General features: G+C 44.7%; 1 protein-coding gene across 1 annotated transcript; it reads right to left on the bottom strand.

The window, feature by feature from the left end:
• Nucleotides 1-46: 46 nt before the first annotated feature.
• On the bottom strand, nt 47-22,572 carry LOC118366546 (calbindin-like). Its single transcript, XM_035749161.2, has 11 exons — nt 22,251-22,572; nt 21,689-21,765; nt 13,558-13,632; nt 9,927-10,007; nt 9,733-9,789; nt 3,636-3,713; nt 3,427-3,482; nt 3,275-3,314; nt 3,114-3,167; nt 1,785-1,856; nt 47-1,024 (listed from the first exon to the last, which is right to left on the bottom strand). The coding sequence occupies exons 1-11, from the start codon at nt 22,327-22,329 to the stop codon at nt 893-895; spliced, it is 801 nt and encodes a 266-aa protein (XP_035605054.1). The 5' UTR covers nt 22,330-22,572; the 3' UTR covers nt 47-892.
• Nucleotides 22,573-23,652: the final 1,080 nt, after the last annotated feature.

The raw sequence follows: 23,652 nt of genomic DNA, 5'->3' as shown, positions 1-23,652 counted from the left end.
CAGTCAAGTAGCAACACAGTGATGCACACAGTTGGGGTGTAAGGTAGTTGTTGAATAGAGTTTTTATTACATCTTACACAGTGTTTCTGGTGCCCAGCATGGTGGGGCATGGCATTGTTAAAGGTGCAAAAAAAGGTCCATGTAGCACATCAGAGACTGGCACCATCGTTATACACAGGGCAGGTCAGGGGTCACGGGGTTTAGGCTACACAACTCCGAGATATGTGCTTGTCCATTCAGTAGTACCTCCACACAAGGCTAGCCTTCAGTAACTAACATGCACTGCAAAACGATATATAGCTTAAAATGGTCTCACATCACAGAACTGTTCTTCCGCTATTTATTATATTTAGTTTCCATGCACAACATTACAGAAACATTTTAGTAACATATTGCTTAGGCTAATGGAGGGATCTAATTCTAATAGTATAAGTTATTGTTACTAGTAGTTTGACTTCTTGGTGTAGAGATATTAATTAACAATACGGTAAACATTGTTGTCATTGGTCAGTAGGGGACACACCCTCTCTTTCAGCCAATGAGAGGCTACAGTCCTGGAGTATGTAGTATAGAGAGGACAAAGTACAGGGACTTTCAATGGTGGTATCAATCTCATTGTTACAAAAATCTGTACATTTACAAAGAGTATAGAAACAAAAGATTTGAAAAGTATGTGACACCCTATGTCTCTGATAATGTGCCCTAGCTATGCACACACTGTCACTGGCAAATTGACAGATTTATTGAAAGAAATGCAAAAACTGAAACAAAAATACACCCTACATCCTTGGAGTTTCAAGCGACAGTATCTTTACACAATTCATGAGTGAGGGGAAGGGAGGCGGGCTAGAAGGGGATGGAGGGGGTGTGGTAAGGTGGAAAGAGGAGTGGTTTATAAGGGGGCAGGGGCTGAAATGTCCTCAGCACAGAGCACAAGAGCTAGCTCTGTCCTGTACAGCTTGCCCCCGTCTGATAGCGCCATAATAGCGGTCTTATATGTGGGGATTTTGTTGACGTCCAGCACCTGTCGGAGACAAGAAACAGATTAAGATATCCAACTTGTCATTTTTTCCCCTAGACTTTTACAGACTTGACATTAACCCTACTTTTTCCATTTCAAAATCCCCTGCGTCTTTGAGATGGTCGCTGGCCCAAAGCTTAGCTCATAAAGATGACAAAATATTTGCACAAACAAAAGAGTAGGCTCTACATGCAGGTCACATATGGCTTTGATATATTGACATCCAGATTATTATTTTTTAAGTCAGCTGCGAGAGAGTGTGAAAGAGAGAGAAAGAGTCAGAGAGAGACACACAGAGAGAGAGAGATTGGATATCTGTCCAGTTCTAAGCATGCTCTTATGAGTTTGTTTGAAGAGGTATTGTGATTGTCCTCAGGCCAATCATATCACCACAGGGAACAAACGAGGCCCTCTGTGATATTTGAAGTCTCAAGATGAAAAACTAAAATATTTCTTTGGACTGTTCAGACCTAGATTCAATCAGATCCAGCGAAAGCTGACACCCGCATAGCTGGTGTTTCAGCGGTGTGGGTTTGTTACTAATTCGACTTGGCGCATCCAATGGCAATGTCCACGATAAGTATAACGCCGGCAGCTGCTTGCTGATTTGACAGCTCCAACGCAGTTACACCTCAGACATCGCCAACATAAAAACAATGAGACTGCTATGCAGTTCTTGATTATCGCAGGTTAAGGCGGAACTGATTGAATCTTGCCCTTAGTCTCCGCTCTTCTCCATCAATTAAACAGAATGGAAACACACCTTCTTGTTCTTCTCACACAAATCTTTGAGGAGGGCATCCAGCTCATTCTCATCCATATAGCCATTCTCATCCTGAGAGAGAGAGAGACAGAGAGAGGGACGGAGAGAGAGAGAAAAGGACAGAGAGAGAGAGACACAAGACACACCATTTAGCCCGCCTTTGGGTTTGGTTTGGTATGCAGTGACAACATGATGCCATGTTGCATCTCACAAGCCTAATCTCAGTAAACAAACAAAACAATAGGCTTAATGAACAGATGTGTATATTTGAACAGCCTGTTCATGGGCCCTTCTGATATTTTCTATTCATCCTCTGTGTATTTACTGGCTTGTGTGCACTGAAAGCAATATTATAACCACATCGCTGATACCTTTACAAGGATATCCCTATCCACCTTAGGGGAGTCCTCTGTGTGTCCAACATTCAGAGCAATAGAAATACTGTACCACAGAGTCAAGCAATCAATCCTCTGTGTTGGCAACAAGAGCGCCATCATCAGTAACCATGTGGAACAGTTAGTGCCAACATGGCACTTCTAAAATTCTCAATCTTTAAACCAGGTTCTACTGTATGGTCGAAGACTAAAACAAATGTAAAAGCATGATCAGCCAGCCACTCAGATTAATTGTCCTGTAATGCTCTACAGGCAAACTAAATAATGTGTTGTCATTTGCTGCCCCAATTACCTGTCTGGATGTCACATAACAGCAAGGCCCAGAACTCCTCCCTGCCCACCTTGTCTGTTTGTCTGCCCGCCTCCCTGTCTGTTTGCCGGTCAGCCTCCCTGCCTGTCTGCCTGCCTGCCTGACCGCCTTCCTGCCTGCCTACGCAACATGAACCTGCGAGTCAATATGAATCGTAGGCGCTGCCACGAGAGTGAATGGGCTGATCTGCCGACCTACTCCAGGGACAGTCATACATTATAGGGGGAGAGAGAGAGGAAAGAGGGAGAAGGAGAGGGTGAGGGAAATGGGGATGGGGAAGAGAGAGAGCAAGAGAGGAAGAGTGATGGGGACAGGGGTGGGGCATATACTGTATCCATTGTGCATACAAATAAGGGCAATAGGAAGATAAATGGGTAGATAGACAGGGAAAGAACGAGAGCAAGAAAGAGAAGGAGAAATAGATAAAGAGGATAAGAGAGAAAGATTGAGGGAGTGCATCCCTAGAGAGCAGCAATTGCCTAGACTAGCACTATCTGAAGCACTTTCTGTCCTTGTTCATACTGTGTCTTGATATGCATTGAATCATTCAAAAAGCCATAACAGCAAGTGATTCTTATTTTTTGAGAGGGTGCATAATAATGACAATGTATTTTTGGAATGTACCTGATCGTATAACTCAAAGATCTTGTTGAACTCTCTCCTCACCATCTTCACATTCTGTAACAGAAAGACGAGCGAGAGGGGGAGGGAGAGGAGACAATGGAGTCAAGGTCAATCTGATTTTCCGATTACCTCTTGGATTTACTCTGGGAATAACCACCAACCTGAAACTTGAGTAGAAAGTTCTCCTCGTCCGGTAGCAGCCTGTTAAAAAAAACACACACATATTTGAAGAATTGTGTTCAGGTAATATACAGCACGATGTGGAGACAGATATATCATTCATATCACACAGGAGAAAACTTCATAAGCAGACCTCGCCATTTCTGCCAAACACAACTTCCCATCGTGGTTTGAGTCGAATATTTTGAGCTGGAAGATAAAAATAAACAAACAAATTAAATCTCTACAAAACAGAAAATGAAGGACTATACTGTACGGAGCTATTTTGTTGTAGCCATTTAGCTACAGTGTTCTCAATGTTGTTGCGGAGGCTAGCTGCACAAGTATAAACTATATTCTTACTGTGGTATGTGTATACTCGTCTAACTTCTTTTCGTCATATGGTTTCTTAGCCTTCTGAAGCAGATCTTTCAAAAAGTTCTGGAAATGAAGCAAAGGCAGAAAGATCAGTTTGACAACAACGCCTGCTATAGCAGACACATTTGAAATGCAATGCTGTCTGGGAGGTACAGTCAGGTCCAGAAATGTTGGCACCCTTGATAAAGATGAGCAAACAAAGACTGAATACAATAGATCATGCAAATACTGAGCTTCGGTGTCTTCAGAAAGTATTCATACCCCTTGACTTATTCCACATTGTGTTGTGTTACAGCCTGAATTCAATATGGATTAAATGGAGAAAAATGTTCTCACCCTTCTAAACACAATACCCCATAACGACAAAGTGAAAACATGTTTTTAGAATGTTTAGCAAATGCATTGAAAATGAAATACACAAATAACTAATTGACATAAGTATTAACAACCCTTTGCTATGACACTCTAAATTGAGCTCAGGTGCATCCAATTTCCTTTGATCGGCCTTGAGATGTTGCTACAACTTGATTGGAGTACACCCATGGCCAATTCAATGGTTTGGACATGATTTAGAAAGAACCACACCTGTCTATATATGGTCCCACAGTTGACAGAGCACGTCAGAGCAAAAACTATACCATGAAGTCCAAGGAACTGTCTGTAGATCTCTGAGCTATAATTGTGATGAGGCATATACCTGGGGAAGGGTAAAAAAAAAACATTTCTAAAAGTGTTGAAAGTTTCCAAGAGCACAGTGGTCTCTATCATTGGGAAACTGAAAAAATATGGACCTACCCAGACTCTGCCTAGAGTCTGACCAAACTGACAAACCGGACAAGAAGTACCTTAGTCAGGGAGATGACCAAGAAATCAATGGCCATGACAGAACTACAGAGTTCTTTGGCTGAGGTGGGAGAACCTGCCAGAAGGACAACCGTCTCTGCAGCACTTCACCAATCTGGGCTTTATGGTAGAGTGGCCAGACTGAAGCCATTCCTGAGAAAAATACACATGACCACATGCTTGGGAGTTTGCTAAAAGCCACATGAAAGACTCTGAGATTGAATCTCATTGAAAATCTGTGGAAAGACTTGAAGATTGCTGTTAGCCGCCGCCCCCTATCTAATTTAACAGAGCTTGAGAAAATCTGCAAGGAAGAATGGGAGAAAATCTCCAAATCCAGATGTGCAAAGCTGATACAGACATACCCAAGACGACTCAAAGCTGATACAGACATACCCAAGACGACTCAAAACTGTCATCACCGCCAAAGGTGCTTCTACAAAGTATTGACTTGGGGTGTGAATACTTATGTAAATGAGATATTTCTGTATTTCATTTTCAATACATTTGCAAAAATGTCTAAACATTATCACTTTGTCATTATGGGGTGTTGTGTGTAGATGGGTGAGGAAAACAACATCTTATGTAATCAATTTTGAATTCAGGCTGTAACCCCCCTTTGGCATTCTTCCTATTTTGTTGACTTACAACCTGAAATTAAAATCTTTTTTTTTTTAGGGGTTTGTATCATCCGATTTACACAACATGCCTACCACTTTGAAGATGCAACATATTTTTGTGAAACAAACGAGGAATAAGAGAAAACAGAACTTGAGCGTGCATAACTATTCACCCCCAAAGTCAATACTTTTTAGAGCCACCTTTTCAGCAATGTCAGCTGCAAGTCTTTTGGGGTACGTCTCTATAAGCATGGCACATCTAGCCACTGGGATTTTTGCCCATTCTTCAAGGCAAAACTGCTCCAGCTCCTTCAAGTTGAATGGGTTCCAGTGGTGTACAGAAATCTTTAAGTCATACCACAGATTCTCAATTGGATTGAGGTCTGGGCTTTGACTAGGCCATTCCAAGACATTTAAATGTTTCCCCTTAAACCACTTGAGTGTTGCTTTAGCAGTATGCGTAGGGTCATTGTTGTGCTGGAAGGTCAACCTCCCAGTCTCAAATCTCTGGAAGACTGAAACAGGTTTCCCTCAAGGATTTCCCTGTACTTAGGACCATCCATCATTCCTTCAATTCTGACCAGTTTCCTAGTCCCTGCCAATGAAAAACATCCCCACAGCATGATGCTGCTGGTGATGAGAGGTGTGGGTTTGCGCCAGACATAGCGTTTTCCTTGATGGCCAAAAAGCTACATTTTTGACTCATCTGACCAGATCATCTACCTTCTTCCATATTTTTGGGGAGTCTCCATTTGGCGAACACCAAATGTGTTTGCTTATTTTTTTCTTTAAGCAATGGCTTTTTTTCTGGCCACTCTTCCGTAAAGCCCAGCTCTGTGGAGTGTACGGCTTAAAGTGGTCCTATGGACAGATACTCCAGTCTCCACTGTGGAGCTTTGCAGCTACTTCAGGTTTATCTTTGGTCTCTCTGTTGGCTCTCTGATTAATGCCCTCCTTGCCTGGTCCGTGAGTTTTGGTGGGCGGCCCTCTCTTGGCAAGTTTGTTGTGGTGCCATATTCTTTCCATTTTTTAATAATGGATTTAATGGTGCTCCGTCAGATGTTCAAAGTTACAGATATTTTTTTATAACCCAACCCTGATCTGTACTTCTCCACAACTTTATCCCTGACCTGTTTGGAGAGCTCCTTGGTCGTCATGGTGCCGCTTGCTTGGTTGTGCCCCTTGCTTGGTGGTGTTGCAGACTCTGGGGCCTTTCAGAACAGGTGTACTGAGATCATATGACAGATCATGTGACACTTAGATTGCACACAGGCAGACAGGCAGACTTTATTTAACTAATTATGTGACTTCTGAAGTCACCAGGTCCTATTTAGGGGCTTCATAACAAAGGGGGTGAATACATATATACGCACCACATATTCATTTTTTCATTTTACTTCACCAAATTGGACTATTTTGTGTTTGTCCATTACATGAAATCCAAATAAAAATCTATTTAAATTAAGGCTGTATTGCAACAAATTAGGAAAAACACCCAGGGGGATTAATACTTTTGCAAGGCACTGTATATTGTACGCTCAACATAAACTGAAAAATGTAATTATTTTATACTAACATAGTTGCTCAGAGAGAGATTTTGTTTAACGAGTAATACTTTTTTTCACAAGAAGATAGGGGTCAAAATGATTGGCACCCCTGTTTTCAATACCTCACCTTGGGGGGTAATGGTACTGAGCCTTTTTCAAAAATGTTTTATGGATTGGAGAACACATTGGAAAGCATCTTAGACCCTTTCTTCATACAGATCCATGTTATCCTTCATTTGTCCATATGGACCTCTTCAATTCAAACCAAAGGTTTTGAATGGGGTTCAAGTCCGGAGACTGAGATGGCCATTGCAAAATGTAGATTTTTTGTGGTCAACTAACCATATCTTTGTGGATTTTGATGTGTGCTTGGGGTTATTGTCTTGCTGGAAGATTCACTTGTGGCCAAGTTTTAGCCTCCTGGCAGAGGCAACCAGGTTTTTGGCTAAAATGTCTTGGTACTGGGTAAAGTTCATGATGACATTGACCTTAAAAAGGGCCCCAGGACCAGTGGAAGCTAAATAGCCTAATAACATCAAAGATCCACCTGCATATTTTACAGTAGGTATGGGGATTTTTTGTGCATATTCATATTTTTTGTGACGCCAAACCCACCACTGGCGTGAGTGGTCAAAGAGCTCTATTTTCATGTCAGATAAATCAGATTCATCAGATAAATGTTAACACCTGGAGTTTGCATTTTTGTTTAGTTCCAGGTAAAACTATTTTGGGTTCCATATAGAACCAAAAGGGTTCTACTTGGAACCAAAAAGGGTTATTCAAAGGGTTATCCTATGGAGAGCCAAATAACCCTTTTAGGTTCTAGATAGAGTGTATAGCTCAATATTTGTATTTATTTTATACAGAATTTCTCTTAGGTCTTGCAGTAAAGTGCTTGACTGTTGACAGTGTTATCATTATCAAAACACTCACGGGCAAAGCTAACCCTGTAATGTCTTTTAACTATTAATTTAGGTTATTGAGGTTTGAAGGAGGTTTGTGGTGTGCATCTGTGTGGAGGGGGGTGGATGTGTGGGTCTCGGTGCCTATGTGTACCTAATGGTTCAAGGTAATGAAAAAACATTATAATACATGTGGGTGTATATTGGCATGCATATTGGTGTGAAATATACTCTAGGTTGTCTGATCTCTGAACCCACATTAACCTCGGACCCCTAGAACCTCAAGCATACGTGTGGAATTCTGATCCCCCCCTTTCTTATCACACATCAATCCAACTTAATTATTCCACGACTTTCTTGACACTAGTCTAGGGAAGGTCAAAGCCAACGTACAGTACCAGTCAAAAGTTTGGACACCTACTCATTCCAGGGGTTTTCTTTATTTTTTACTATGTTCTATATTGTAGAATAATAGTAACGACATCTAAACTATGAAATAACACATGGAATCGTGTAGTAACCAAAAAAGTGTTTAAACAAATCAAAATATATTTTATATTTGAGATTCTTCAAAGTAGCCACCCTTTGCCTTGATGGCAGTGTTGCACACTCTTGGCATTCTCTCAACAAGCTTCATGAGGTAGTCACCTGGAAGGCATTTCAATTAATAGGTGTGCCTTGTTAAAAGTTAATTTGTGGAATTTCTTTCCTTCTTAATGTGTTTGAGCGAATCAGTTGTGTTGTGACAAGGTAGGGGTGGTATACAGAAGATAGCCCTATTTGGTAAAAGACCAAGTCCATATTATGGCAAGAACAGCTCAAATAAGCAAAGAGACATGACAGTCCATCATTACTTTAAGACGTGATGGTCAATCAATCCAGAACATTTCAAGAACTTTAAAGTTTCTTCAAGTGCAGTCGTAAAAACCATTAAGCACTATGATGAAACTGTCTCTCATGAGGAAAACCACAGGAAAGGGAGACCCAGCTAACCTCTGCTGCAGAGGATAAGTTCATTAGAGTTACCAGCCTCAGAAATCGGCAATTAACTGCACCTCAGATTGCAGCCCAAATAAATGCTTCAGAGTTCAAGTAACAGACATCTAAACATCAACTGTTCAGATGAGACTGTGTGATCGAATTGCTGCAAAGAAACCACTACTAAAGGACACCAATAAGAAAAAAAGACGTGCTAGGGCCAAGACATACGAGCAATGGACATTAGACCGGTGGAAATCTGTACTTTGGTTTGATGAGTCCAAATTTAAGATTTTTGGTATCAAGCATGGAGGAGGAGGTGGGTGTGATGGTGAGGGGGTGCTTTGATGGTGACACGGTCAGTGATTTATTTAGAATTCAAGGCACACAAAACCAGCATGGCTACCACAGCATTCTGCAGTGATACGCCATCCCATCTGCTTTGCGGTTAGTGGGACTATCATTTGGTTTTCAAAAGGACAATGAACTAAAACACACAACCAGGCTGTGTAAGGGCTATTTGACCAATAAGGAAAGTGATAGAGTGCTGCATCAGATGACCTGGCCTCCACAATCACCTGACCTCAACTCAATTGAGATGGTTTGGGATGAGTTGGACTGCAGAGTGAAGGAAAAGCAGCCAACAAGTGCTCAGCATATGTGGGAACTCCTTCAAGACGGTTGGAAAAGCATTCCAGGTGACTACTTTCATGAAGCTGTTTTAGAGAATACCAATAGTGTTCAAAGCTGTCATCAAGGCAAAGAGTGGCTACTTTGAAGAATCTAAAATATATTTCAATTTTTTGTAACACTTTTTTGGTTACTACATGATTCCATGTGTTATTTCATAGTTTTGATGTCTTCACTATTATTCTACAATGTAGACAATAGTACAACTAAAGAAAAACCCTTGAATGAATAGGTGTGTACAAACCTTTGACTGGTACTGTACATGAGTGAAACTTTGGTATACGGGTTAAGAAAAACAAAACTCCCCCCTGGGATTCCTACAAAACGCTTAATTATAAAATAATTTACAATACAAAGTGATTCCAAGTTACAGTCCAGATGAGCATTGACCTCAGAGGCTCCTTGTGAGCCTATATCCCCATAATGAAATAGAGAGGACAGTGAGACAGTTCATCAAGACACAAATTAGGAGGCACTACAAACACCGGCAGGCATTGCTCACCTTCAGCTCATCTGCTTCAATGTAGCCACTATGGTCTGCATCATAACATCGCCAAGCCTGGAATGAGACAATGAGTGAAAGAGGGGTTTGTATCATCAATGAGGAGAGAATAGTTAAATCAGTTAAAAACTATGTTTATGTCATGAGTCACTTGAAAACATTTAAATAGATAATCTTGGTTTATAGAAAAATACCTGCATAAATTCCGCACAAGACTTCAACTGTTGCCGGAAAAATAACAAGAAGTTCTCTTCTGTGGGCAATATTTGTACTAGCTGTGACACAGAGAAAAGAGGAAAATATATAAGAGATCATACTGTATTGTCCTGAAACATGGTAACGTTGGTTGAACATCCCATTTATTTTTAACAGTTGATCAGTGGCAAACAACGACACCCAATGACAGTTTAGCCACCACCCACTAGGCACAGATGTCATTTAAACGTCTAGTTTCAATTTACATTTGGTTGAGTTGTCAACTAACAGGAATTTAACGTGAAATCAACAAAAAATGTCACTATGTCATTGGATTTAGGATAAAGTTGGGTGAAAAAAAGACTGAATTCCCTTATGTTGATTACTTTTTGAAAATCCAACCAGTTTTTCATGTTGATTCAACGCCATCATTGTGGCGTACCGCGGACATGCCACGAGGGGGAGTCTCGTTGACGTGACAGACAGAGGGGCTGATTGCTCACCAGCCATACTGGGCCCATAAAGCTGCCAGGTGGGCAGCACATGGGAGGGTTGCTACCGGACAGGGCAAGTCTAAGAACGTGGTCAGACCAGGGTTGACGTTTACTCACTATCAACGGAGGATGACGACATCGAGACCTACCTCTGCACGTTTGAACGGACAATACTCTGGGAAGGTTGCCCCAAGGCGAAGGGGGCGAGTCTGCTGGCCCCGTTCCTGTCCGGAGACGCCCAAAAGGCATATTATGAACTCAACACAGAACAGGCGGCTAACTATGAATGTCTCAAGAGGGAGGTCTCAGTCACTACTGATACAGCCTGGCCCGTCGGGCCCAACTGGTCCATGACTGGAGGTTTGTGACCGAAGCTTCCCCCACAAGCCCAGATGAGCGACCTTCACCAGGGCATGGCTCCTAACCGACATAGCCATCCTCCTTGTTATCAACAATGTGGTCATGAACCGCTTCTTAATGGCGCTACCTTACATTACATTTACATTTAAGTCATTTAGCAGACGCTCTTATCCAGAGCGACTTACAAATTGGTGCATTCACCTTATGACATCCAGTGGAACAGCCACTTTACTTGAAATCTATCAGATACTTGGGAGATTGCCTTGAGTGCCAGAGGGGTGGGGTTTGAAGTTTTTGGACTGTTATACATGAAGAGGTCGGCGAGCCTACGCACCCAGACCTTGGAGGACCTCTTGTGAGCTGTGGAGACTCATCAGAATACCGAGGCCCTGCTGAAGGGGATGCAGGCCAAATCTGTCGAAGGGGACAAAAGGATGACCCCACCACTGTACTCCCAATATGACAGCTGGGCTAAAGGACTGCAGACCCACGGAGAGACAGCTGGAGGAGAGTCAACCCGTTGCTAAGAACCCCAGGTGGATGAAGACCAAAGGAGGTGTTTTGAGTGTGGCGCCCAGGAACACCTCACATCAAATTGCCCGGGTCAAGAAGAGTCAATGCCATCAGCGGGCCCTGGAGATTAGTCGGGCCATGCAGTAAACTATGTCACCTCATGTTGGGCCCCAGTGAACCACCAGTACCCATGGTGCCAGTGAAAGTCAATGGTCACGACACACGCTCTGTTGGATTCCTGGAGTGTGGTAACGCTGTGTCCGTATCCTGTGTCCACGGTGACACCAAGTGTTATTCGACCAGGCAGGCCACCATCGTGATGCCACAAGGGAGCTGCCAGATAGTGGAGGGTGTCATACCTGAGTTGCCAGTATCCCTCCACGTAGGACGAGATTGTTCGCTGTTCACGGCACTGTGGAGGCACAAGCTGGGAACAAGAGTATGAGCTGGCGACCGACGAGAGTGGGGACAGACCGTCACCTGCGCGGCCCGGAAGCAAGCGGTTGCCAAACCTGTGTCTACGGACCCGGAGTTGGGGGTCTGAGGGGGCACCGGAACCAACGTCACCTGCTGAACAACCGGAAGAGGAGCCCATGCTGCCCCTCTTCAATTTCCAGTGGAAGGATCTGAACTTGAAAGTGCCCCAGGTCTCCACTGGGTCTACTCCTCTACGGAGGAGACCAAGCGGCCTACTGGATCTCGCCATGGAGGTGTGGGAAGCCTAGCCGACCCCCTTACGCAGCGTGGTGGAACACGTAGAGACGATGAGGGAGCGGAAGACAGGCATATGGCCAGTGGTAAGGGAACCTATGGCGAAGGCCCAGTGCGCCCAAGCCAAGGTCTGCAATTGGGGTACCCAGCCCAGAGAGTTCCATGTGGGTGAGAAGGTGCTAATCCCTAATGCTGAAAGTAAGTTCCTGGCAACATGGCACGGACCATACGAGGTGACAGAGAAGCTGGGACCCATAAATTACCGCATACGGCAGCCAGGGAGACGGAAACCCCAACAGATTTACCACGTGAACCTATTGAAGAGGTGACACGTGATGACAGCCTTGGCCGTGTTGTGGTCAAAACCCAGGACGTCGACGGGACCAGTGGTGGTCTCGAGCAATGCGGACCTCGGACCGACCCAGAAGCAAGCACTCCGAGAGCTCATCGATCGGAACACCGCCGTGTTTTCCAAGTGTGGACGAGCTCATCGACCGGTTGGGAAAGGTCCAGTACATCAGCATCCTGGACCTGACCAAGGGATATTGGCAGGTACCCTTGGCAGCCTCCTCCTGGGAAAAGACAGCATTCTCAACACCGGACATCTTATACCAATACCGGGTCCTCCCGTTTGGTCTCCATGGAGCCCCGCCCACGTTCCAGCGCCTGATGGACCGAGTCCTCAGATCCCACCAACAGTACGCAGCGGCCTATTTGGATGACATCATCATCCACAGCCAAGGTTGGGAAGAACACCTGACGCGCCTCTAGGCGGTGCTGGATGTGCTCATGCAGGCCGGATTGACAGCGAATCCCAAGAAATACAAGCTGTGGTTCGAGGAGGTGAAATACCTGGGTTATTTGATCGGACATGGGAACATCAAACCCAAGGAGAGGAAGGTCCAGGCGGTTCGTGACTGGCCCGTTCCCCAAGGCAAAGGTCAAGTCCTTCCTATAGCCCTTATCGATCTGACCAGCACCCGCCTCCCAAAAACACACAGCTGGCTGCTGAGAAATGCATTGTAAATCCAGTTTGAAACCCAGCCTAAACTTTCAGACTATTCCCGCTAGACTAGCCATCAGACAGCTGCAACATAACCATTCCGGGGGCATTGAAACACCCCACACCAAAAAAAAAAAATTCAAACAGGACTCCTGTTCTTCCATCATGCTGCTGAGGAATCTAATTTAAATGGCAATCTCGTATTCCAAACACAATAGATGTTATCTCCACTTTCAAATTATGTGTATTACCTCTATTTTTGCGTAATCATTGTGTGTGTTTGTGTGCGATGGTGCATGGGTGCATTTGTGTACAGCTGAATGATCCTGTCTGTCAGCTAAAGCTTCACAGTATCCATCTATAGCAGAGATATGAATCCCCTTGACCCTGCACGGCTAAATTGACTGTCTTTAAAAATTATATTTGAACATCTTTCATTGGAGAAGCCCCCTCTAAACCTGGCAGTGTTTCAAGATCCGGTGTCCCTGAAAGTCCCAAATTCTAGGTGGGCCTTAACCTACTGCATCATGAGGTTATGTAGACTCTTACCTCAACAATTCCAATTTTGGCATCTGTATTTTTCTCATATTCCTGTACAAAAGCCTTCATTTGGTCTGTAAGCTCCTATGAGAGAGAGAAAATGACATTGTCAATTAATTGCAGTAGCTTTTACCTTGAAGAATTACATACAAATCTCAACATATAAACATATAATTAGTTAACATCGAAACTAAATAGGGATTCACACATCCTGATAACAAGTAATTATGTTTTATGCAGGGAAGATTTTAGTTGTTTGAAATACAAGCACGGATAGCATGAGGGCTAAGTAATCTGCTCAATTATCTAGAAAGGCTATTTAGTAGGCACCTGGTGCCGTGAAAGATCTTGTATACTTTGTGTCCTCACAAACACCATTTAACATGCCAAGCAGATTAGGAGTGAGTGTTGTAATCTTCACCCATCAGAGCACAATTCTAATAGAGTCTTGACACTGGTCAGTCCATGTCGCTGTACACATACAGATGGCCAAGCGATGCATTGATTATGCATGTACGAAGGGGCCCAACCAGCTCTCAAAGTCTCATGTCAGAATTAGACATTGATCCATGTTTCTCAAATGGCAAATTTAGAAGTTATTCCAAATGTGAAGTTTCAAAGTGTTTAAGGTTAAGTTTAGGCATTAACTCTGAATTGTTATGGTTAGGGTTAAGTTCAGGCATTTATTCAAAATTCTTAAGGTTAGGCATCAACTCTGAATGGTTAAGGTACGGGTTAAGGTTTGGGATAGGTTTAAAACAAATATAAAAATGACATTCTATTGCTAGATTAAAACTTGCAACCTTTTAAATCAGATGCTTACGCCCATCTGCCATTCCCGTTCACAACGCCCTAGCAAAACCGAAACCTACTTGAAGGTAACAGCTCTCACAGCTCTCACTGTTGCCTCGACTTGTTGCCTCAAGTCGTCTACGCATACAGTTTAACGCATACGTTCTATAAATCCAACGTATGCACCACACAGAACGCACTGCAACTGCCTCTGCAACGCAATGCTGCAAGGCTCACACAGCGTTCCATTGGAAATTAATGTACTTCTGCTGTACCAAAATGCAATGACGCTGTTGGTGTGATCGATGCGTTAGTACTCTATGTTTTTATGAGAACATCAAGGTACCTTAGTTATGACTAATGTCTGTTTTATAGAGCCTTTCTATAATAGGAATATAAACACAGTAGGACTCAGATTTTTACATTTGCATTTCACCTCCAAAACACAATCAATAAAAGCAATTTTCATAATTTTCCTTTCAGAGAAACTGGCACAAGAGGTTAACTCTAGCGAAGAAGATCACCTTGCATTCTCACTGGAGAACAAGTGTACTGGTAGAAAGTATGCAATATTCTAACATTGGCCTTGTCTTTCGGGTTAAAATGATTATGTTGTATGAAAGGAAGATGTACTATGAGTGAGCTCTTCGTCTAGTCCATGCGTGTGTCCACTGAGTAGATGCATGACGGCCATCTTTGGAAGCCATCTTTATAGCTGTATGACATAATCAAAATCATGTCCACTATCCAACACCAAGTGACTCTGCAAATGTTAAAGTGCATGTTTGATTGAATTCAATGGAATTTCTAAGTAAGAGGACCCTGAGCCAATCTACACACTGCATGCGCTATGCAGTCAAAACCAATCATTGATCTCTGTATTGATCTGTCTGGTGATGATGCCCATGCTAAATGTGGAAACCATCTTTGGCATCTCTCTGCATAAGGTCGTGTCAGATATGCTAATAACTCCAATCCTACTTCAAATTGCACTTCAATGGTGTTTTCTCACTGGGCATTGATTGGGCAGTTGTAAATGGGCACTTCATTTGATGGTAAATGCGGCGATTTTCCATAATCAACTCCCCAACGTGCTCTCTCCCCATAGAGTAAATTAAAAGGTGTTTTCAGTGTCTGGCAAAAGTTGAGCTATTACTCCTGTTTAAAGTTCTGGGATTGAGTGCCAATTGACTTGCTCTATAGAGGCTTGGCTAATTGCTTGTATACAGAATGGGAAATAAGTGTTTAACCTTTCCAAAATGCAAAGTAGGAGAGTGCACTGCAGTGCTGTTTGTCACTGAGCAATGGGTGACTCAATCCAATTCAGACCCCAAAACGCTGAGTAGAGACACAAATAAACCACCGCCGATCCACTTTTCATTTTCCATTTGTTTTGTCTTAGTCTTACACACCTGGTTTCACTCACCCAATTACCTGTTTATTATTTAACCCTCTGTTCCCCATGTTTGTTCGTGAGTGATTGTTCTTTGTAAATCGGTCCATTATTGTGGGCTCATATATTTTGCCTTGTATATTTGTATTTTGAGTAAAGTACGTTGATTACTCATTTCTGAGGTCCTGCGCCTGACTCTCTACACCAGCTACACACAGGACCCCATTACAGAATCACGGCGTTGGACCATTACGCAGAGTTCACGACTGTTCCACCTGAAGCTGGGGACGAGGAGCGCGCAGGATTTTGCATTGGACTTGGCCACCAGTGCGGGATGGAAAGACAGGGCCCTGATCAATCACTACCAGTGCAATCTGTGCGAGGACGTCCGTCGGGAGTTAGCCTGCCGAGACACCACCCTCACATTGGACCAGCTGGTGGACCTGTCCATCCGACTGGAAAACCTGCTGACTACCCACAGACGTCCGGATTGGGGCCTGTCAGTTCCATCCCCCAGCACCTCCGCTCTGACGCCCATGGAGCTGGGAGGTGCTGCACTTAGGGCGACCGGAGGAGAGGCCATTCCCTGCACCATCTGTGGCCGCAGAGGGCACACTGCTGGTCGGTGCTGGTGCGGTTCGTCAGGGAGTCGAGGCAGCAGGCAGGGCACTCTCGTGTCACCCCAGGTGAGTTGGCACCATGCTCACCCAGAGCCCCTTGTTGTTCACATGTATGTGTTTATTTCATTTCCTGAGTTTTCCCCGCATTCCCAGCATAAGGCGCTCATAGACTCAGGCGCAGCTGGGAATTTTATTGACCGTTCATTTGCCCATAGTTTAGGGATCCCCCTTGTTCCTGTGGATATGCCCTTCCCTGTGCACGCCCTAGATAGTCGACCATTAGGGTCAGGGCTGATTAGGGAGGCCACCACTCTACTAGATATGGTTACGCAGGAGGGTCACAAGGAGAGAATCAATCTCTTCCTTATTGGTTGGCCTGTCATAACCCCACTATTTCGTGGCAACAGAGGGCTCTCAAGGGGTGGTCACGAGAGTGCTCAGGGAGGTGTCTGGGGGTTTCCATCAGTGCGACTATGGTGGAAAGTCAAGACCAGGTCTCCACTGTGCGCATCCCCTCAGAATATGCCGATTTGGCTCTCACCTTCTGTAAGAAGAGGGCGACTAAATTACCACCCCATCGACGGGGGGATTGTGCGATAAATCTCCTGGTAGATGCAGCACTTCCCAGGAGTCACGTGTATCCTCTGTCACAGGAGGAGACGGCGGCTGGGGCAGGGATACATTCGGCCCTCCACTTCACCTGCCTCCTCGAGTTTCTTTTTTGTGAAGAAGAAGGATGGGGGTCTGCGCCCATGTATTGACTATCGAGGGATCAATCAAATCACAGTGACGTATAGCTACCCACTGCCTCTCATCGCCAGTGTGATCGAGTCAATGCACGGGGCGCTTCTTCACAAAATTGGATCGCAGGAGCGCTTACAACCTGGTGCATATCCGGGAGGGGGACGAGAGTGGAAGACGGCATTTAGTACCACCTCAGGGCACTATGAGTACCTCGTCCTGCCGTACGGGTTGATGAATGCTCCATCAGTCTTTCAGGCCTTTGTTGACGAGATTATCGCCGGGATGGGGGTAGGGTGTAGTGGTGTATATCGACGACATTCTGATATACACGCGCCGAGCATGTGTCCCTGGTGCCCAGGGTGCTTGGTCGACTGCTGGAGCATGACCTGTACGTCAAGGCTGAGAAATGTCTGTTCACCCAACATTCCGTCTCCTTCCTAGGGTACCGCATTTCCACTTCAGGGGTGGAGATGGAGAGTGACCACATTGGAGCCGTGCGTAATTGGCCGACTCACACTACGGTAAAGGACGTGCAGCGGTTTCTAGGGTTTGCCAAATACTACCGGAGGTAGGCTTTTGGTCACCTGAAGGCTCTGTTTAACTTGGTTCCCGTGCTGGCTCATCCGGATCCCTCTTTGGCATTCATAGTGGAGGTGGACACATCCGTAGCTGGGATAGAAGCCATGCTCTCTCAGCTCTCGGGCACACCACCAAAGCTCCGCCCCTCTGCTTTCTTTTCAAAGAAGCTCAGCCCGGCGGAGCGAAACTATGATGTGGGGGCCTGGGAGCTGTTGGCTTTTGTCAAGGCTCTGAAGGCGTGGAGACATTGGCTTGAGGGGGCTAAACACCCTTTTCTCATCTGGACTGATCACCGCAATCTGGAGTATATCCGGGCTGGAAGGAGACTTAACACTCGCCAGGCGAGGTGGGCCATGGATTTTACACGTTTTGTTTTCACTCTATCCTACAGACCAGATTCCCAGAACGCTAAGGCAGACGTACTGTCCCGGATGTATGACACGGAGGCGCGGTCCACGGATCACACTCCCATACTTCTAGCCTCTTGCCTGGTGGCACCGGTGGTGTGGGAGCTGGCCGCGGACATCGAGCGGGCGTTACGCACAGAGCCTACTCCCCCCCAGTGTCCAGCTGGACGCCTGTATGTTCCGTCTGCTGTCCGCGACCGGTTGATCTATTGGGCTCACACGTCACCCTAGTCTGGTCACCCTGGCATCAGTCGGACGGTGCGTTGCCTTAGTGGGAAGTACTGGTGGTCCACCTTGGCCAAAGACGTGAGGGTTTATGTTTCCTCCTGCTAGGTGTGTGCCCAGTGCAAGGCTCCCTGGCACCTGCCCAGAGGGAAGTTACAACCCCTACCCGTTCCACAACGGTCGTGGTTGCACCTGTCGGTGGACTTCCTGATGGATCTTCCTCCGTCACAGGGCAACACCACGATCCTGGTCATTGTGGATCGGTTTTCTAAGTACTGCCGTTTCTTCCCTTTGCCCGGTCTCCCTACAGCCCTACAGACTGCGGAGGCCCTGTTTACACACGTCTTCTGGCACTATGGGGTGCCTGAGAACATAGTTTCTGATCAGGGTCCCCAGTTAACGTCCAGGGTCTGGAGAGCGTTCATGGAACGTCTGGGGGTCTTGGTCAGCCTCACCTCAGGCTTTCACCCCGAAAGTAACGGGCAGGTGGAAAGAGTAAACCAGGATGTGGGTAGGTCATCCCCTGGGCAGAGATGGCCCAAAACTCACTCTGCCACTCCTCCACTAACCTCTCTCTTTTCCAGTGCGTACTGGGGTATCAGCCGGTTCTGGCACCGTGGCATCAGAGCCAGATCAAAGCTCCTGCGGTGGACGAATGGTTTAAGCGCTCGGAGGAAACCTGGGACGCCCATGTGCACCTACAACGGGCCGTTAAAGGCGGTTAAAGGCGAACGCCGACCGCGACCGCAGCGAGGCCCCAGTGTTTCCACCGGGGGACCTGGTCTGGCTCTCGACCCGAAACCTGCTCCTCCGCTTGCCCTGCCGGAAGCTGGGCCCGCGGTTTGTGGGGCCATTCAAGGTCCTGAGGAGACTGAACTAGGTGTGCCACAGGTTACAGATTCCCCCAGATTACTATATTATTCCCTTGTTCCATGTGTCTCTCCTCAGGCCGGTGGTGGCTGGTCCACTCCAGGAGTCTGAGGTGCGGGAGGTTCCTCCGCCCCCTCTGGACATCGAGGATGCCCTGGCATATGCTGTTCGAGCCATCCTGGACTCGAGGCGTCGGGCGAGGGGCCTTCAGTACCTCGTGGAGTGGGAGGGGTACGGTCCAGAGGAGAGATGCTGGGTGCCGGTGGAGGACATTTTGGACCCTTCGTTGCTGCGGGAGTTCCACCGTCTCCATCCGGATCACCCTGCGCCTCGTCCTCCGGGTCGTCCCCGAGATCGGTGTCGGCGCGCTGCTGGAGCCCCGCGTCGAGGGGGGGTACTGTCACTACTTCCACCGAAGTCGGCCCCTCTCCTTGTTTGGGCAGCGTTCGGCAGTCGACGTCATCGGCCTTCTAGCCACCGCCAATCCACTTTTCATTTTCCATTTATTTTGACTTAGTCTTATACATCTGGTTTCACTCACCCAATTACCTGTTTATTATTTAACCCTCTGTTCCCCATGTTTGTTTGTGGGTGATTGTTCTTTGTAAATCGGTCCGTTATTGTGGGCTCGTATATTTGCCTTGTATTTTTGTATTTTGAGTAAAGTACATTGATTACTAATTTCTGCTGTCCTGCGCCTGACTCTCTACACCAGCTACACACAGGACCCCAAAACTGCTTTTCCCCATCGGGGCTTACAGTTGAGCAAGATGGAATTGTGGGAAATACATCCCTCAACCCATCAATCTGACGCAACAGGAATATGAGGTTGTTCCATAAGTCATTCAGGCATGGAAAGACATATAATATGAAATATTGGTAGATCAGACAAAAACTTGACACCTCATAACTAGTCATAATGTATTAATCAATGTCAATTGACCCTTCGCTAAGCCCCGCCCCAGAATTCTGGGCAACTAATCACAGCACTCCAATGGATAGCAACTGTCTCGAGTACTTCACCTCGGAGAAGCTCATGTTTGAAACACATAAAAGTCTGTGAGGGCAGTGAGAAAACGTGAGTTTTCTTTAAGAAATACATGTTTTAAATGGCTAAATAATGGAATAGTGCACGAGGGTTCCAGAACCTGTTCATTGAGTATTTTTAGAATCCAAAATTATACATTATTTACATTGTTTGCTAGTTCATCTGGTTAGCTATTTTTCAGGTTCATTGACCACCGAACGTTGCTAATACTAGCAAGCTTGCCACTAAATATAACTTGTTTTCTCAAAATGTATGTTAGCTAATGTTATTAATCTGCAGTCGACATCAGGAAATGATTTGAGAGCACTAGTTAGCTCCAAAAGAGGTTTGTACGCTTTGACTGAGCCATAAGTTTACCAGGTTTCAGTGAAACGATTGTAATGGCAGTCCACTACAACATACCAGAGAGCTTCTTGATTAGCAAGGGGTAGTCGGTGTATAATATCATTGTGTATTTTTATAACTAGACAAGTCAGTTAAGAACAAATTCTTATTTTCAATCACGGCCCCTGTTCAGGGGCAGAACGACAGACCAAGTCAGCTCGGGGGTTTGAACTTGCAACCTTCCGGTTACTAGTCCAACACTCTAACCACTAGGCTACCCTGCCAAAAACACAGTTTGAGATCATTGTGAGGGGATTTCGCCAGTGGTTGGAAGGGAGAATTGTGCTTCCAGGGAAAATGTGTCCGTGGCTGCAACAGTAACCAAGGGAGGTGGTGCTTAGCGAAGAGTCAATTAGAGTCCATTAAGAATGACCAGTTTCACAATATCATGACAGTACTTTAAAATGGAAGCTCAGTGAAGCATTATATGAAATGCACCATTTCCATCTCTTGAGAAAACCCTATGTTCATTGAACCAACAAGAAATCTAAAATATGCATTTAGTCTCTTCTGTAAATGAAATGTTCTCAATGACATGCCCTGTACTGCATTTTATAATCCAACCTTTTGATTATTCTAGTAAAAAAAACATTAAAGATGACTGATTATTATTACACAGCAAATAGCACTAATATGAGTGATGAGGATGTTGACAAGACAACATTATGTCACGGCTGAAACAGACACAAAACTTGTAGGGTGTGCACATAATACCAGCATCAGTGTTAAAACTGCTTGGTGCCTGTAATGTATGGTGCACTGAGTTCTCTTTCTCCCCACCACACTTACCCCAATCTCTCTCTCTAGCTCTCTCTCACACATTCACACACACACAATGTTTTAACTTGAAAGCTTTCAACTGTGGCACCACCAGTAGCCTAATCAACCCCCCATTGGTTTCACAATGTCTATATGTCTAGCCTACTGTATGGCCTATCTGATGAAGGTAATTCGAATGAGGGTCATACCTAATGCATTTAAAAACTAGATGACAGTTCAGTCTGAGAAGACAATTAGTTGTCAGGCCGACTGCCGATACATTCAAGTTTTAAAGTTTAAAATAATTCAGTTTACTTACAAGTCCTGCCTGTTTTCGAGCTTGCTGAAGTTCTTTTATAAAACTCTGCAACTCCTTCCCTTCAATATATCCATTACCTGCAAGAAGTAAGCACCAAATCAATCAAAGACATGCGTAAAGTAGCCTACATTAAGTTTAAGACTATAACGCACAGGATCAAATCCATCATTTTCCGTTTCATGACAGCTGTATGACTGAATCATACTTTGACTGAACATATTTTTAGTGCCTAAACCTATCACAATATTATAATCATATTTTCTAGTCATTTATAGTTTTGTAACTATTGATATTTCGCTATAAAATGGTGGTTAATGGTTCTAAATCAATTATTTGTCAATCCAATTTGTCAATGGATAAAGTTGAGAGAACAAATGTCACTCAAATATCAGTCTTGACAGCTAAATCGACTGTTTCATTCAATATAGGCTACTACATATTTTCGAAAACCCGCTAAAAAGCGCAAATGGTCTATGAGGGTCTTTGGCGCAACACTTCCCAAAAATCGTTTTACTTCAGTGCCATCCCCACGAATAATCCACAATCTTAAGGAATAAATTACCATCGTTATCATAATGGTGAAAAATATCCAGGAACTGTGATGCAGAGATCTCTACTCCTTGCAGATACGCGTTTGCCATCTCGGGTTAGGTTTGGGGACTGGAGCGCGTACCAGATAGCTGCACTGGCCGAGGATCTGCAATGAATTGGACGCTTTGATCAGTCGGTGCCCGGTATTTAAAGGAAGCACTATCACGCTAATCTTTAACTGTCGCACCTCCGTCCCCGACGTTGGGAAACTAGCCAAACGCGCGTCACCTCCTCTCTTCCCGCCGCAGGAATAGAGCGTGCTCAGCAGCACGTTGACGCGCGCCAGGGGGCACGGAGACGTGAGATCCAAGTAAATGACCACCCGCTCTTCGTGCTTTTCATTTCCCCCTCCGGATAAACGCTCTATCCGACAAAAGTGTAGTTGTTCAGCCAAATACTATCTCCCCCCCCTCTTCTTTATTCTGGCATTTAAGGGCCATCCTAGGGCTCTATGTGAAATAAAACCCATACGTGGATTATGGAGTAGCAAAATTACATCATCTTCAAAATAAGAAAAAAAGGACAGAAAGGATGCTTTGAAATGCGAATTGCTGGCTTGGACCCTCCATGATAGTTGGGCTGACTCAACTCCCTGTCTAACTATGGAGATTTAAGATTTTGGTTTCTTACTTTTACATTTCATTTAGATGTTTTCTTACACCATTGGCTGTTGTACTGGGTGGTGCCACTCATTAGAGAAGACTGTTGACTGCTGCCTCATAATGTGTGTTTACAGGGAAATGGGACACATAGTCCACACAATCAATAACAATTCAGTGCATGAGGTGGCTTTGGGAGATGGGGAAATGGAATAGAATAAAGTGAAGATATTACCTTCAATAAATTGTTACTTGTGAGTGTGAGTGAGTGACAAAAGAAAGATGGAACTTCAATATGGATGGCGGTGGTCAATGAATGCCATGGAGAGTCATTGTACCCCAGCGTATAAATGCAGCACAGGTCTATGACTTGTATGGCTTCATACAGCATTGTATCACAAAGTTACTTCTATATGAATGCATTATGAAGAGGGTTATGTCTCTTTTTCAGATTGTCCATAGCTTGAATGGGATAGTTGTACACTATAGTGCAGTGTCTTCAGAAAGTATTCGTATCCCTTGACTTATTACACTTTTCGTTACAGCCTGAATTTAACATTGATTAAATATACATTTTTCTCACCCATTTATACAGAAATACCCCACAATGACAAAGTAAAAACGTTTATTTTTTTTGTATTGTTGCAAATTATATTGAAAATGAAATACAGAACTATCTAAGTTACATAAGTATTCACATCCCTGAGTCAATGCTTTTTAGAAGCACCCTTGGCAGCGATTACAGCTGTGAGTCTTTCTGGGAAAGAATCTAAG

This window comes from Oncorhynchus keta, chromosome 34 (genome assembly GCF_023373465.1).
Source record: "Oncorhynchus keta strain PuntledgeMale-10-30-2019 chromosome 34, Oket_V2, whole genome shotgun sequence".
NCBI lineage: Eukaryota > Metazoa > Chordata > Actinopteri > Salmoniformes > Salmonidae > Oncorhynchus > Oncorhynchus keta.
The sequence above is the reverse complement of the archived record's forward strand: the minus strand, read 5'-3'. Positions and strand labels throughout refer to the sequence as shown.